This window comes from Juglans regia, chromosome 10, assembly GCF_001411555.2.
Source record: "Juglans regia cultivar Chandler chromosome 10, Walnut 2.0, whole genome shotgun sequence".
Lineage (NCBI taxonomy): Eukaryota > Viridiplantae > Streptophyta > Magnoliopsida > Fagales > Juglandaceae > Juglans > Juglans regia.
Window position 1 is genome coordinate 9,817,536 of NC_049910.1, and position 15,687 is coordinate 9,833,222.

The 15,687-nt window shown below is 33.5% G+C and overlaps 2 protein-coding genes across 5 annotated transcripts in view; both read left to right on the forward strand.

Moving 5' to 3' along the window:
* Nucleotides 1-3,436: 3,436 nt before the first annotated feature.
* Nucleotides 3,437-10,598, forward strand: LOC109001571. 2 transcript variants are annotated; one of them, XM_018978922.2, is made up of 4 exons: nucleotides 3,437-3,807; nucleotides 5,117-6,150; nucleotides 8,043-8,922; nucleotides 10,126-10,515. In XM_018978922.2, the coding sequence occupies exons 2-4, from the start codon at nucleotides 5,176-5,178 to the stop codon at nucleotides 10,167-10,169; spliced, it is 1,899 nt and encodes a 632-aa protein (XP_018834467.1). In that variant the 5' UTR covers nucleotides 3,437-3,807; nucleotides 5,117-5,175; the 3' UTR covers nucleotides 10,170-10,515. The 2 variants fall into 2 exon arrangements, with proteins under 2 accessions (XP_018834467.1, XP_018834468.1); XM_018978923.2 differs by having other exon boundaries at nucleotides 3,439-3,807; nucleotides 10,144-10,598.
* Nucleotides 10,599-13,445: 2,847 nt separating this feature from the next.
* The window catches only part of LOC109001572 (ABC transporter D family member 1-like), a 38,285-nt gene continuing 36,043 nt past the window's right edge, over nucleotides 13,446-15,687 (forward strand). For 2 of the 3 annotated variants that reach the window (XR_004802513.1, XM_035694444.1), the window contains exon 1: nucleotides 13,446-13,703. The gene's annotated coding sequence lies outside the window, so the exon portion shown is untranslated. The remainder of the gene's footprint in view (nucleotides 13,704-15,687) is intronic. The other variant, XM_018978924.2, reaches the window with a different exon arrangement.

Sequence of the window (15,687 nt, forward strand, 5' to 3'; positions counted from 1 at the left end):
ATGGGAAGTAAGCTCGTTATTTATACCTGACACAAGTCCTACTGGAGGAGGGGGGGGTATGTCGTGTGTCAAAAAGCATACTCATTTATCATTTCGCGTACACCACTCTAGCTAAGGCGATGGTGTGTCAGCCGTGATAGGCTTGTCCTCTATTGGGGGTCGTGGTGCGTCAGTGTGTCAGGCCTGCTACTACTCATTTCCTGCCACCATAGTGTGTCAGTCTGCAGCTATGGCGGCTGAAAGAGATCGTGGCATGTAAGGTCGTGGGTAAGGCAATCCTTAGTGTGTGGGATGCGTCGTCGCGTGCTGGGCTTCTTGACTCACACTTTTGAGTGCGTCTTCCCATGAATTTGTGGAGTATGTGCCCATGCATATGTAGCTGTCCGCGCACTGCTTGGTGCCTCGCCCCACGTCCTATAGTAGGTCCTGGTGGGCTACCGAGCCCTAAGACGTTCTCATCAGCTCCTCCGAACCCGGCACCAAAAGGTCTTTCCATATGGGTTTGCTATCCTGGGCTCAGCACGTAGTCGTTCGACCCGGACTCTTAGCTTACGGAGGGGTCTTGTCCTTGGCCTGAAGTTCTTGGGCTTGGCCTCCTCGGGCTTGGAGTTCCCGGACTCGGCCTCTTTGGGCCCCTCCCTCTCACTTTCTCTTTTATTTTAAATAGAATGAGAAAATCATAATAAACTATTTATAAGCTTATCTATTTATCATAATAGTTAATTTTGCTAACGATATAATACATTACTAATGTCGGAATTGTATGGCGATGAATAGAACTGCAGCATTAATGAGGAATAAAAGTCGAATGATTATTAGAGAAATGATTTGTATAAGTTTTTGTAAAAAAAAAAAAAGTAGATTTCACCTAAAAAAGTATAAGAAAAATATTATTTATGAATGAGATCTAATTTTTTACAAAAGACTGCTATGAAACTTGTTTATTTGAACAAGACCGCTTTGGAGTGGTTGGGCTAGTCCTTTGGCTTTAACAGCCCTCAATCAGAATATGCCACGTCAGCAATTTTATCCAAGGCACAATGAACCTTATCATACTAGATCTTTCAGAACCCTTATCACACCTGATAGAAATCAATTCAACATTCTATTGTTCAAGCCTTCAGCACCGTCGCAGGAGTGCACTTTAGCAGCGTCGTTCATCACCATCATCCTCCAGCCCGTCCATCACTATCATCCTCACTGTTTGCTACTATAAAAATCCATCGTAGCTGTCATATATGTCTTAAAAACATGCTATTTAAAAATCATAGATTTTTCAAATCAAAGGAGGAGAAATAAGAACATGCTTCTTAACAAAACTGAAGAACATGTTTCGATTCTAAGAACAAGCAAACAACAAGATAATTAGAAAAAAAAAAATTAACTTGGTGTTGAAAGGAAGAAGAGATCTGCACAGCAGAGGGGGAGATCTAAGTGTTGAGAGGGAGCTCGCTGACAAAGAGATCTAGGCAAGTGAGGGGGAGATCTGTTGTGAGATTTGGACCAAGGGGCTACTTGTTGGTCGAAAAAGAAAACTGAGATGGGGAGAAACGAGAGTGAGAGTCTAATTTTTTCTTGTATATAGTCTCATTGTAGTGTAAATGGAATGTCTATGTGGTAATAAATTGCTATTTTTTGGTGGAGGTCAACCCGACTAATTATAAGATTAACTTTTTATTTAAAATTTGTATCTAACACTACTATTGGAAACTATGCTTAAGATATTGAATGTCATTAGACAAGAAGTATGGGGACTGTTATGTAATTTTGGGTGTCTCCAATTCAAACCAATGAGAAAAAGAAAGAAAACAGGCGTGTAAGAGACTGGGACCAACCCACCAATACCCCAAAGAGAAAATAAAGGGAAAGTCGCACACTGTGATCGCAATTATAATAGCAGTATTATGAAGCTGGTCCAGTCCACTCTTCCTCAAAAAAACCTTCACTTTCATTTTCAAAACTATTTCTTCACACGCGCTCTCACTCATATATATTTTTTTGTAATCTTATTAATTTTTTATTATTCAAAATAAATAAATAAAATTATAAATAAATTTAAAGTATGGATGCGTGATTCTCTCGTCTGATTTTAAGTTATTATGATATTTTACGTTAAGATGAAAATACAATATTATTTATTTTTCTAAAGTATCTAATAAATTTCTTGTTTTTGGATAAATGCACAGTGTAGATTCAAAAAATTAAAGTTTCGTTTGGATAATGAAATGAGATGAATGAGATAGTTTTAAATAAATTGAATAAAATATTATTTTTTAATATTATTATTATTTTAAAATTTAAAAAAATTAAATTATTTATTATATTTTGAATGAATTTGAAAAAATTGCGATGATGAGATGAAATGAGATTGATTATATCCAAATAGGGCCTAAATATGATTTGTAAATAATATAGATCTCAATATTAAATATTGAAAGATTATTATAATGCCTTTATATTTTTTCTCGATTGTAAAAAGGTGTTTGATATTAAAATTTATGGGCTATCATAATCTTTTTATCTAATCATTTTTTCCTTAGTTAATTAATTCCATTATTTCTACCGGACCATATTGCATATGAAATTCTACACAACAATTTGAAATCATAACTTTGAAATAGAGGTGTGTGTTTTGCTTTGTATTTCTGAAAGTGGTGGGAATTAATAGATAAAAAAATTAATAAACTGTTATTAAAATAATCACTATTTAAATATAATCATCAACCTTAATATAACACACATTTGTAATAATGAAATGTCTCAAATTACATAAGAAAAATGCTATTTATAATTATAATAAGTGATGTGTTAATTATTAAAATGGTGAAAATTTTAAAATTTGAAATTTAAACTAAAAAGAAAGAAATTAATAAAATAAAATATTAAGAAATTATTAAAATAGAATGAGATGAGATGAGTTGAAATTAAAGTTAAAAAATTGAATAAAATATTGTTATAATATATTTTTTAATATTATTTTTATATTAAAATTTAAAAATATTAAATTATTTATTTTATTTTATATAAAAATTTTAAAAAATTATAATGATAATAAAAGAATTTTTAAAATTTTAAGTTTTAATTACCGGATTTAAGGTTGTGTTTTGATGTTGAAGTGAATTAAGTTGAGTTGAAATAATAAAATATTATTAGAATATTATTTTTTAATATTATTATTATTTTAAGATTTGAAAAAGTTAAATTATTTATTATATTTTGTGTTGGAATTTAAAAAAATTATAATAATGAATTGAGATAAGTTAACCAAACGAAGCCTTAAAGCCTGGCGTGGCTTGTCCCCAGCCTAGCGTGACTGCAGTTGACGGAGGTAGCGCGTGGGAAAAATGGATTCGTTCTTTTGGGAAACTTCATAAATTGAACGTTTCGGTGTGGGGTTGAAAGTTTAAACTTTTGAAAAAATAGTGTGCAATTTGCCAAATTTCATAGTGAGGGATCTTCTCAGGCTGTCAGAATCAAAACCCGAAGACACAAAGCACCGTTATATGTTTGGACAGGGAGGCACCACTACTGCCCGCTCCTTTCTCTCTCTTTCTCTTTGGTCTTTTATGCTCTCTTTGGTCTTTAGTTCCATGTCCGTTCGGCGACTGCAGCATAACTAGCAGAAGAGACTCACTCCCTCTATCGCAGAAACGAAAATATAGTCTGCTTTCAAGCATCCGAGAATAATCTATAAAAGCTCTTCTTTTTTTTTACTTTTTCTTTTCTCTTCATCGGTTTGGCTAAGGAATTTCTTTTAGTTCATTCTTCTACCGTTGTTTTCGTCTGTACGAAGCGGGTTCGTCCGAGGTATCTACTTTTTTGTTTCACAATCTGTCTCTGTTTTTCTTCTTTTGTTTTCGGTTTCACATGTGTTTTGCTATTTAAATTTGTCTCGCTGTTTATACTCGAGGTTGATTTTTATTTTTAATTATTTTCAGTTGTGGGTTGAATTTTACTGTGATTTGGGTAGCCTGGGTTTTGGATCTTATTTAAATAGAACTTGATTTATCTATTTACTTATTTGCATTGATTGATGATTCATCATTTAGATCTAATTGAGGTTAAAAATGTAGCTTAGGTGGTACTGTTTTTTAGCACTAGAGTGGTCACCTCTATTTTCTAAGGTTTTCAATTATTTCGAGTATTCTGTTGTCAGAACGCTATTGTGAATTATTTGTCCGTCTTTATAGATGCGGCTATATCATATACTCTTGTTTTCTATTTTAATTTTCTTGTTCGTTGAACTGGTAAAGATGCACGAAAATCAGAAATTCGTTAAAGAAAATATATCTTTTTTTAAGGTAGGATGCTGTTGCTTCGGCATTTTGCAAATGCAATTAATTTTTAACTTGTTTGCAGTGCATGAATATCGAATTGATTCAGTTTTTTGTGCGTCAAATCATATGTGGGTTTGATCTGTTTTTCGTTTTTGATTTTCTGTTGTTTCCATGGATTCAGCTATAATAATAATAAAACATAAATCGCACAGTCCACCAATTTTCCTTGTGGTTTGCATAGTTAGCGAGCTGTTAAATTTTCTTCTGTCTCAAAATAGTGAATGTAATTTGTTGGTATGGCTAACTCTCTGCACCTACAATCTGCATTTCTGAGAATTATTAGTGTTAGGAAATATGCATCGGAACCTGTATGTAAAGTTGTGCGGCTGTATGCATCTAGAAAATCAGGCAATTGTTTAGAATGAATATAATTTGAATGAGAGCATGCCAGCAAAAACTAACTTTTGTGTTTTTTTTTGTTAAGTAAAAAACTAACTTGTATTTTTCCTAATAAAATAGTAAAATTTAATGTTTTATCCAAACCTGTAGATTGGTTCACAAAATATTGGTTATACATGATTAATGTTTTATCCAAACCTGTAGATTGGTTCACAAAATATTGGTTATACATGATATAGGACAGTGGTCTGTATTCATGAATACTATTGTGGTCAAGTTCCAATGAAAGAATCCTTAATCCTTGTTTCAGTGGCTGCAGTATGTTCTCTTGCCACAAAATGTTAATGGAGCTTACAGTTGTAGCAGTTGGGTGGTTTAATGATTTTGGTTGGCAGCTGACATTCTGCAATAAGCTAATCCAATATTTCATCTATATGCAGTGTTGAAGCATTTGTTCAGTTCAGGTAGTCGATGAGGAACTAACTAGTCAAATAAATGAATGAGCATGGATAAAGTATCATCTGACTGCCCGTACCCAGGATGCTTCTTCTGTGTCATGAAAGAGGGGAATCCGAGCAAGCGCAGAGCAAGTATACTGAAGTTTTTTAGAGAACTTCCTTCGCAGGATGATGATGGTCAGGTTCTCCCAATCAGTGGTCTTTGGAACACTGCTATGGCACATCCAAATGACCCGGAGTTCATTGAGTTGGGAATATTTGAATGCATGGCTGAACTCATATGGAAGGGCCTAAAAAATCGCCGCTGGCTTTCTCATGACCAAAACATATATATTCCTTATTATGCAGCTCATGTAATTGGATCTTATACCATGAACATGGAAGAATTTGCAGAAAGTTCTGTTCATGCTGGAGTGATCCCTCCCTTAGTTGAACTTCTGAGAGGTAGGTTGACTTGGGTTGAACAAAGAGTAGCAGTTCGAGCTTTAGGGCACTTGGCTACATATTCCAGCACATTTTCTGCTGTAGCAAGTCATGGTGAGATACTTGAGCTTTCCATTCAACTAGCGATGAGCTCCCTGGAAATAGTTTACTCGCATTTTTACCAATATGTCGATAGAAGGCTAAGCTATCACTGTGATCTGCTTACACGTGGCATGGGTGGTGTTGAAATGGAGTCCAGGAAGGCGGAGGAATGGGCTAGCCAGTTACAGTGTTGGTCCCTTCAGCTCATTAATTGCTTTGCTTTTAAACCTGAGTTTCTTCCTAGTGTATGTAAGCCTGAATTCTTAATAAAGCTACCAGGCATGTGGGGTGGACTTGTTAATGAAAACTCACCTGCGGGTATTGGTTTGTTAAGAACAATCTGTCATCATAAGCTGGGTAGGGGACCTGTTGCTAGCTGTCCTGGCATCATTGAAGCATTGTGCAATATTGCTCGATCATCAGATGATTGGCAATATATGGCTATTGATTGCCTTCTTTGGTTACTACAAGACCCAAGTACATGTCATAAGGTATGTGGCTATTGATTGCCTTATTTGATTACTACATATTGTGCTGCCTTTTCTTTTTCTCCAATGTGGATTGTTTAGCTTTGCTTTTGCCCTTGTGTGCTTAATATTTATCGTCATAAGTTTTTTCCTTATATGCTCAAGTAAAATAATGCCTGCTCTCATAAATTTTAGATGCAGATGTCCACCTAAGTTTTATATTAACTTCTATTTTGCCAAATCATTATGTTGAAAAATTTCACATATGATGTTTGAATTCAATTTTTATCGTGGATGTTAGACCTAAAAAAGTACGATATATAAAGCATTTTGAAGGTTTGGAAGTTTTCAGCATCATTGAGTTGTGTGTTATTCTTTTCTCACTATAAGTTATTCTGTTTACTTGGAAAGCCCTTCACATGTGGGTTCCTATAATTTCGCTAGGTACCCTTAGCATGTGTGATGCGAGCTGGTCAAGCTCTTTGAGGGCCCATTTGGATAGTGAGATGAGATGAGATGAGATGAGTTGAGATGATTTGTGAATAGTAGTGAGATTATTAGTTGAAATTAGATGAGATGAGATGATTTCATCTCACCTTTGTATCCAAACGGGCCCTAAATTTTTTTTTGAACAGGCACATCTTTAGTTCTCATATACAATGAGGTGACTAAGATTTGAACATCACCATAGTCAAATTTAGATTTTGTTTGATGTAATGGTTGTATACATAAACCTCAGCACTACATGTTACCCTCTTTGTGCATATTGAATGATGAAAGTTAGATCTAGTGGATCTACTCAAATTTCAATTTAAGTTCCAGCTGTAAAAGCACGTATGACCACCTGCTATGGCATTGCAGGGTAGATCTTCCTCTATACCGGCTCTTTAACCAAAAACTTGATCTAATTCTTTCATAGACAAGCAATCTTGTGGTTGAGAGGAGCTCAAATCGGCTTGACCATCAAAAAGTTGTACAGTGGATTTGTGGGTTATCTTTTAGTTTATGATACAACTGTTAAATGTGTTTAATAATTTGCTTCTTAACATAGTGCCAGAGGCAACTCCTGACTTATGATTTCAGTGGCTTTTGAGGTTTTGCATTGAACCTTCAGGTTCAATTCTATGCTCACAAGAAGAGTATAAGAATTTTGTTAGACATTTTCCTTTCACCTTAAGGCTCGCTATATGTCTACAACATGTGCCTGATATAAGCTTCTTTTCAACCTCATAGCCTTTTGTTTCCTTAAGTGTTCACATCTGTTGCTTGCTTGTTGAATTTAGATTGTATGATTAAAGTTGAAAAACATACTGCCATGCTAATAAGTATCTTGAGGAATAGCTCATAATTCAATCAGGCAACATATTGAGGATTTCCATCATCCATTCTTGTCTCTTGATGAATTGAAGACTGTTTTATGTAGAGACATGCACGGTTAATGTTTGCATCTCACCTACTTCAGGCCTACAAGAAACTTTACTTCATTATAAGCTCCTTTTTCATTTTTATTTTATTGAACGTATAATTTTTCTTTGAGAAACTCAATATCGAAACACTCACCTTGTTATTTTATACTAGGACCTGTTTTTGGTGACATTATTTTAGGTTTCTTCTGCCTCAAATGTTGTAAACAACGGCACACTCTACATTTCAGGACCTTTTTCATTCAAAATGTAATGTAGTTTGCTTGGCATTGCTTTTGCCAATTTTTTGTAATTTAGTTTTTGAGACAAAAAGGGTGAAATTAAGAATTACTTTCAAATTTAGTTTGAAGTATCATCTTGTTGAGATATTATTAGGTGAACACCAAGATAGGGTGTCTTCTTAGGAAGAAAGCAACCTACTTTTGATTTTTTCTCATTCTAAGTATGGACTCAGCTATTACCTGTTTTATGCCTAGCCAATTTCTTTTTCAGGTGATCGATAAGGCAGTACCAGCACTTGTAGACCTAGCAGAGATATCAGTTCTAGGTGATCACAAGAAGCTCGGTGATTCCATTTTAAATGTTCTTCAGGAATGCATTCAATCACAAGGGACTGGACGTAACTCTCTCAGCAACCGCACAAAAGAACAGATCGAGGAACTACTAAATTCGAGGCAGAGACTGAAATGGGAAAAAAGCATGCCAAAAGAGGATCTCCATATTAAACAGGCAGCAGCACTAGTGGTCAAGCTTGAAGGGAATTCCCTTTTTTCATCAGGAAATATATCTGGAGCGGCGTTAAAATACTCGGAAGCATTGGCATTGTGCCCAGTGAGATCCAAAAAAGAGAGAGTGGTTTTGTACAGTAATCGAGCTCAGTGTCATCTTCTGTTGCAACAACCCCTGGCTGCCATAAGTGATGCTACACGTGCTCTTTGTCTACACAACCCTCTTAACCGTCATGCCAAAAGTCTGTGGAGAAGAGCTCAGGCATATGACATGCTAGGCTTAGCTAAGGAGAGCTTATTGGATGCCATTTTGTTTATAAATGAATGTTCTCAATCAAATGACCCTGATCTCTCATTAAGGCAAAATAGGGTTCCTGACTATGCTGAGCGATTAGTGAAGAAGCAGATGCGTGCTGCTTGGTTATTTAGGGAGGCAGCTATCAAACATGGGGGTGTCCACTGTGAGGGTGATGCTGGTGACATCTATGGCCAAGATACTGACGATTCTGAGTGGGAGACAGCTAGTGAAAGTGATATAGGAAATGATGGAAGGGACGACATGGGCGCCGATGATGATGATGATGACGGTGCATGGAAGAATGATGATGAGAGGAAAGATAAATATGACAAGCCTTCGATGAAAGGTACCGTTTGAGATTGCTACTATGAGTATATTTTTATGTACTTGGTATATTGGAACTCTGAAAATGCTTTGCCAAATGGTTCATATGTGGAGTGTACCCCACAATCTCACTGGCCCTACCCATGATATTATCCTAACTGCCAATCTAATCAGGCTCACCCTGACATTCATCAAATATTTTTGTGGTCAAAGATGAATTGAAGTGAGGCTCAGGAAGATTCTAATAATTTGTTTCTGGCAACTGATGACTTTCTGGAAACAGGAAAGAAAGAGAGGAAATAAATACTTAATTTGTGTTGGTATAATGAAATTAGTACTAGACTATGACCTGGTTAAAATGCTTTATATATGTAGCAAAGTATAAATCAACAAGAGCAGCCCTTCTACTTTAAAAAAAAAGGAAAGAAAGAAAAGAAAAGACCAGCCCTTTTGCTTTCTGGCTATTTTCAAGTTCCTCCTTTGCTTTTCTATTTTTCCTAAGTTGGCATAGTAAACCTTTTGTGAAGAGACACAAAGTTCTTATTTTATTGACAGGGAGTGATTGATGATGGTGATTACCTAGTACAAGGAGTTCTGGAGAAATGAAATCTTTTCAAATCAAACATCCATCTATTAGAACAGTACCCTAAAGATATCAAATTTCAATCTAATTTTTGGGTAGTAGACCGATATTAATTCCATGAGCAGGTGTCAGTAATCTACAAATACCTTTCTGTGAAGTGTAAAATGGAAAACTGAGTTGACTTATTGGTGACCAGATGGTTAGATATAAGCTTGTTTGCACTTATTATTTTGAACCATATCTTGCAGCAGGTTTGGTGTAAATAGATTCAGATTTTATCTTGTAGCTTAGGAAATATTCTTCTCCTTGATCAAGGACTTCGACTATATATAAAAAAGGGCCTAGAACTATACATTAAATAGGACAGGATGACTATTCCCCTTATATGTTTGTCTAAAGTTTAATATTGTAACCTTAATTTTTGCAATTGTGAATTGAAATAGAAGCAGTTCATTTTGGAGGCAGCTGCAATCTTCATCATGGTTATCATTTACCTTTTACATGCTCCACATGTTCCTTTCTTTAACAAAAGTTTTGTTTTCCCTTTGTTTTAAATGATGTTTTACTCTTGAAGTTTTTAACCTGTGCTTATTTTGTTCCCTTTACATCTTTTCCCTATTGGACTCCTGAATACTGTGTTAGAACCTTGTTATGGAACAGACATAAAGCATGGATACAACGAGTGAACGTCATTGAATGCAAAGCAGAAACACTTGCTGTAAACTATCAAGGCCCCAAATTAAGTAGCTTGGAGTTATGAGATTTTATGTTCAGCACCTACAGCGGTGGCCACCTCGATGCATTGGAAATTGTCTTCTTTCTCGTATCAATTAGTTTGGGAAGGAAATATGCTTTTTGGTAATTTTGTTTGACAGTGATAACTACTTGTTTAATCTTTCTTTTTTCATTGCCATACATGATTTTTACCTTCTTTTTTTTTTTTAAAAATGTTAAAAGGCAACTGTAGAAAATGTTAAGATGTGGAGTCTAGAGCAAATATTGAGTTAAATTATGTGATTGTTTTTCAAGTGATTTAAGAGGCTTGTACATACGAAACCATGGGGTATTGAATTCGAACTACATCTTTCTGAATTTGAGTGATGACATGATTTTCATCTGGCATGTTCCTTATAAGCTTTCGGCTGAAAGACTCTACATGATCATTTTTTCCACTAGCATTCAGTAATCATGTTACTCATTCAGGTCTCGTTTGGTTATACAGTTCAGATGGAATGAGGTGAGATATTTTGTTGAAAGTTAAATAAAATATTATTAGAATATAATATTTTAATATAATTTTTATTTTAAAATTTAAAAAAAAAATAATGATACGATGAGATGAGATAATTTTATATATTCAAAGTGGGTGGTGTTCATGTCTCTCCGGCATATTGTCCCTGCAACTTTTTGGTGGTCCTTGTGAACGACCCCTAACTTTGAGGGGTGCCCTTTTTTATTTTATCCGTGACTGCCTGCATGGCTGTATATGCCATACATGATATTTACATTCGTAGTGTGGAAAGATGGAAATCAACATTGCAGAAGGTGATTTGGTCGGAATATGACACAAATACATTGAAAAACAACAAAAATGAGAAACTGAGGGTCGTACTCAAAAGTAAAAAAAATGAGAAACTTTTGGGGTCACTTTTGAAAGATAGAGCAATATGATGTGCTCCTCGGGGTAAAGAGGATAAGAGTCAAGACTGTGTTGGGGCCTACCTACGCTGACCAATCCTCCACGCGAAGAAAAGCAAAGGCCCTCAACTCAGCTCAGCGCAGGGGTACTGCACATCCCAAGGGGTTGTTACCAAGTACTGCGCGCAATCAAACGTCATGCCATCGGCAAGCGCGCTCGACCAGCAGGCAACTCGCCCGCGTGGCTGTCCTACGTTCAGCATCTTGATTGGATAAGGATAGGAGTATTGGCATTGAATTAATCAAATATCTTTTTATTTTTAAATTTAATAAATATTATCTATATTTATTTTATATTAAATTAATTAAATTATTTTCATCTTAATTATAAATTATAGTAAATTTATTCTTCCTTTAAAAAATATAAAAAGAATAATAATAAGTCTAAAAGTATTTTTTAAGATTATTATATTATAGATATGATATTTATATGATATTTTTATTCATATGAGATTTTACTATTTATATATATATATAAGATTATTATATTATAGATTGTTAGATTGTGAAAATAAAAATGAATATAATTTGTTGGAAGTTATTAAAGATTATGAAAATAAAATAAAAATTAATAAAAAAATATAAATAATAAAAAATAATAATATTTTATTATTATAGAGAGTGTGATGACTAATCCAATATAGACTTTAAGTTTTGAATGATTAGTTAAAGGTGAAAAAGTTACATATTAGTCAAAATTTAAAAAATAGGATAGTCAATCCAATGCTAATGCTCTAATTATCTCCTATCCATTTACCTTTTTTTTTTTAATTTTTTGTATTTAATTTAATGATTAAGATAGTAATTATTAATAAAATTATATATATTTTTAATTTTTTCTTCATAATCAAAGATTTTAAAAAATAAATATATAAATAATAAATGAATAATAAAAAATAATAATCCTATCACCATCAACTTTGTTTTGTCTCTTTTCATGTTTAAGTGCACTAATTTTGATTTGATTATCCCTGTAACTCTAATCAGAGGATTATACATGGTACTTTGAAATACCTAGCACGTACAACATTTAATATTATTTAGAAAAATACATACAAATAACAAAAAATGCGTCCTGATTTCTTCCTCCGAAACCCATTTCGCTACTCTGAACATTGAGAAGCAGTTGACTTTGTTGACGTAGCACTTCTTTGACATCTATGAACGAGCAATGCACAAATTTCAAATAGAAAAATAATAAACTTATAATTAGTCTATAATTATTTTATAACTCTATTTAAAATAAAAGATAATTATGTAAAATTAAAAATATTTTTTAATAAAATTGTATAATTACATTAGTTGATTGATTTGAAGGAAGTGATAAAATAATTATAAAAGAGTTGTAGATATATCATTTTGACATTTTCCTTATAACAAGACAAGTGTAATATTTTAAGAAATATTATTCCTTTTTTTTCTTCTAATAATTAAGAAATATTATTCATCTTAAGTTTTATTATTTTTAATTATATGTAAATATTTTAACTTATTTTATATTAAAGTTTAATAACTTTAATTATATAAAATTATTAAAAATATATCACATCAATGTATATGATTAAATATAAAAAATAAATAGGATTTTATTCTTATATTACACATAATTATATAAATAATTTTTTATATAATTATGTTTTAAATTGAAGACATTTTTATAAATTATTTTATGAAAATAATTAATGCAAGCTTTACCGGCACCGAAAGGTTGAAATAAAAAGAAGCAAAAAAAAAAAATCTTTGTTCAACTACAAAATTTGGGAAAGAATGGTGCTATTCTGCTATGAGCATTGCTATTCATAAGCCCATACACCATACATCAATTTTTTTTTTTTAATTTTTTTAAAATTTTTTTTGGTTTTATTATTCTTAAAATAATTGAATTATTCTACTCATAATCCATATACCACATATTTAGTAAGAGAATAAAATTAAAGAAATCATAAAAAGGATGGTGTGTGGTGTATGAGATTTAGGAATATAATTTTTCTTCTGCTATTCAGAGTAGACAGTTACTCGTGACCACAGGTAAAAATTAATTTTTTTTAAAAATTTTTTTCACATTTTTTTGTCATTTTAAAATATTTTTAAAAAATATAAAAAAATATTAATAAATTTATAATCACTTTCTTAATTATTAAAAAAAAAATTAAAACGTAATAAAATATATTAAATGTCAAAATGAAAATGTAAATATTTTTCTTTAGAAAAAGTATCCTAGTTTCGTTTTCTCGTCACCACCCTCGTCATCAAACCATTCGCTATAAACTCGTACAACTCGCTCTCTTTTTCTCTCTCTTCCTCTGCTCTTCGATTCGGAGTTTGGTTCTTCTTCGGCCATTCATACGGTTAACTTGGATTTAAAAATACTAGGGTTCTAGATCGTCCCTTCCGTGGAAGATCTTTGTATCCGCCTGATTCATTGTCTTAGACGCTGGGTTTAGACTGGCAGATGGGAGTGAGACAGAAGATAAGGAGCTCCATTTCTTATGGCTGCGTTTCTGTTTCTTGCTAATTATGAGGTACCGGAAATAGTTTACTTTGTGCCTTGTGGAACTCGAAATTCCTTTGGACTCCGGAATTGAATACCCTCTTTTAAGGACTGTAGATTGAATTGCTCTTTTTCAAGTATTGTGCTATTACTTTTATGGATAATGTTCTTGCATGGTGATCTATATTGTTGAAATTATATTTGCTAGGTTTTTGAAGTTATTTTTTTTATCTTGTATATGACATAGCTAGGCAAGCGGGTGCGACTCGCAGCTTAATTAACAATGAATATTCAAAAAACATACACACAAAAAAGGAAAACACAAATGAAGTAATATCTTGTGCACTTTTTACAATAATTACGCTGATAGAGTACTCACGCCATCCTTACTCCATGTTGTGGTAGGACGAGAGTACCATGCCATCCATACTATGGGAGTACCTAATAATTTTCCAGAAGGAAAGAGGTACTTGAGAAGTAAATACTCACATAAAAATAGCCTTTTCCAAATTATATACTTCGACGTGCAATTTCCTTCAAAGGATTTATCAGGTTTTATGACAATGATTATATATCGCTTCATGCTGTGATGGGAATCTAGTAATGCCTAAAGTTTTATTGACAAGTAATAACTAATTCTTTTTTGAATAATAGGCATAGCCCATGTATGCAGGAGTAGTGTATAAACTTAGTCAGAGCATTCTTTAAGGTATAGAGTTTCACCATGATATGGTTTTATATCCAATATCATAGAGTGGAAGATGTGATTAAGAAGAATTGCATGAAGGTTTTGTCTGGTTTTGTGCCAGTGGTGTGATATATATGCTTATCTTACTGTGATATAATGCATTTCAACTTAGATTTAGTTCATCATGATCTGATTTTAAGTCCATTGGATTCGTTTTTTAATTACAATTGGATGTTTTAACGGGGAAGATAAGCATGGCACACACAAAACAAGAAGAGTAAAAGCCATAGTAAGCCATGCGACACAAGAACGACATGTAATGTGCCCAGAGTCACACAGTGCAGGCACCATTTGTAAAACCCACTTTCGTTGTATGATATATAATTGGCATGGGAAATTTCCTTTTTCAGTGGATTGGATGTAGGAAAAAACAGAATGATCTGATTGAAATTCCTGTATCCATTATAGCATTCCTTTTTCCTAATGAAGTGTTTGGCCTTTTTAATCATAAAAGAAGGGTGTTATGCTTTTGAGCACCCAACTAATCTCTATGAACATTTAAGGAATTGCATAGGATTTCTAATTTGGGTAATGCATCCTGAAATGTCTTGATAAGTGTAGCTATTTAAGTTTTGGGACAAACCATACAAACTAGACGAAAAATTTGAGAAACTTTTTAGACTTATAGAAACTATACGAAAAACCAAGTATCAACTTATTTTAGACTTATAGAAACTTGGGTTGGGGAAACAAGTGCATTCCACTCATCCACCTGCTGTGATGGCGAAGATGCTAATGGCTATTTTAGCATTTAAGTACTGTGATGAATTATATTGATGCAAATAAGATGAATTATATTGATGCAAATATGTGTGCACGAAACAGATAGGGGGTGGTGGGAGGGATTGTTTGTGCACACCGTCCTCTAGCGTAAGTCTAACTTGACTTCTTCAGTACGGCCAATTGAATGCACTCTTCTTTACTTTTTATTTTTATTGGCAAATAGAATTTTATGGAAAATAAGAATAGGCAAGAGCCCAAGTACACGTGACATGTGTAGGAGTGTCACCTATGGTCCTATGCATGATAATCTAGTAATACAAGAACTTATGAAAGTTCACACCATTAAAACCAAATACAATCGACCAATGGTGTAAAGTAAAGAAAATTCTGAGCTCATCCATTGACCGCTCACGATCATCAAAGCTTCTTTCGTTCTTTTCCCTCCAAAGGCACCATCATAGGCATAACGGGGCCATTTTCTTGATTGCTGCAATTTGTGAATTACCTGAAAACCTCGCCAAGTTGCTAGAAGATCATTCATCCT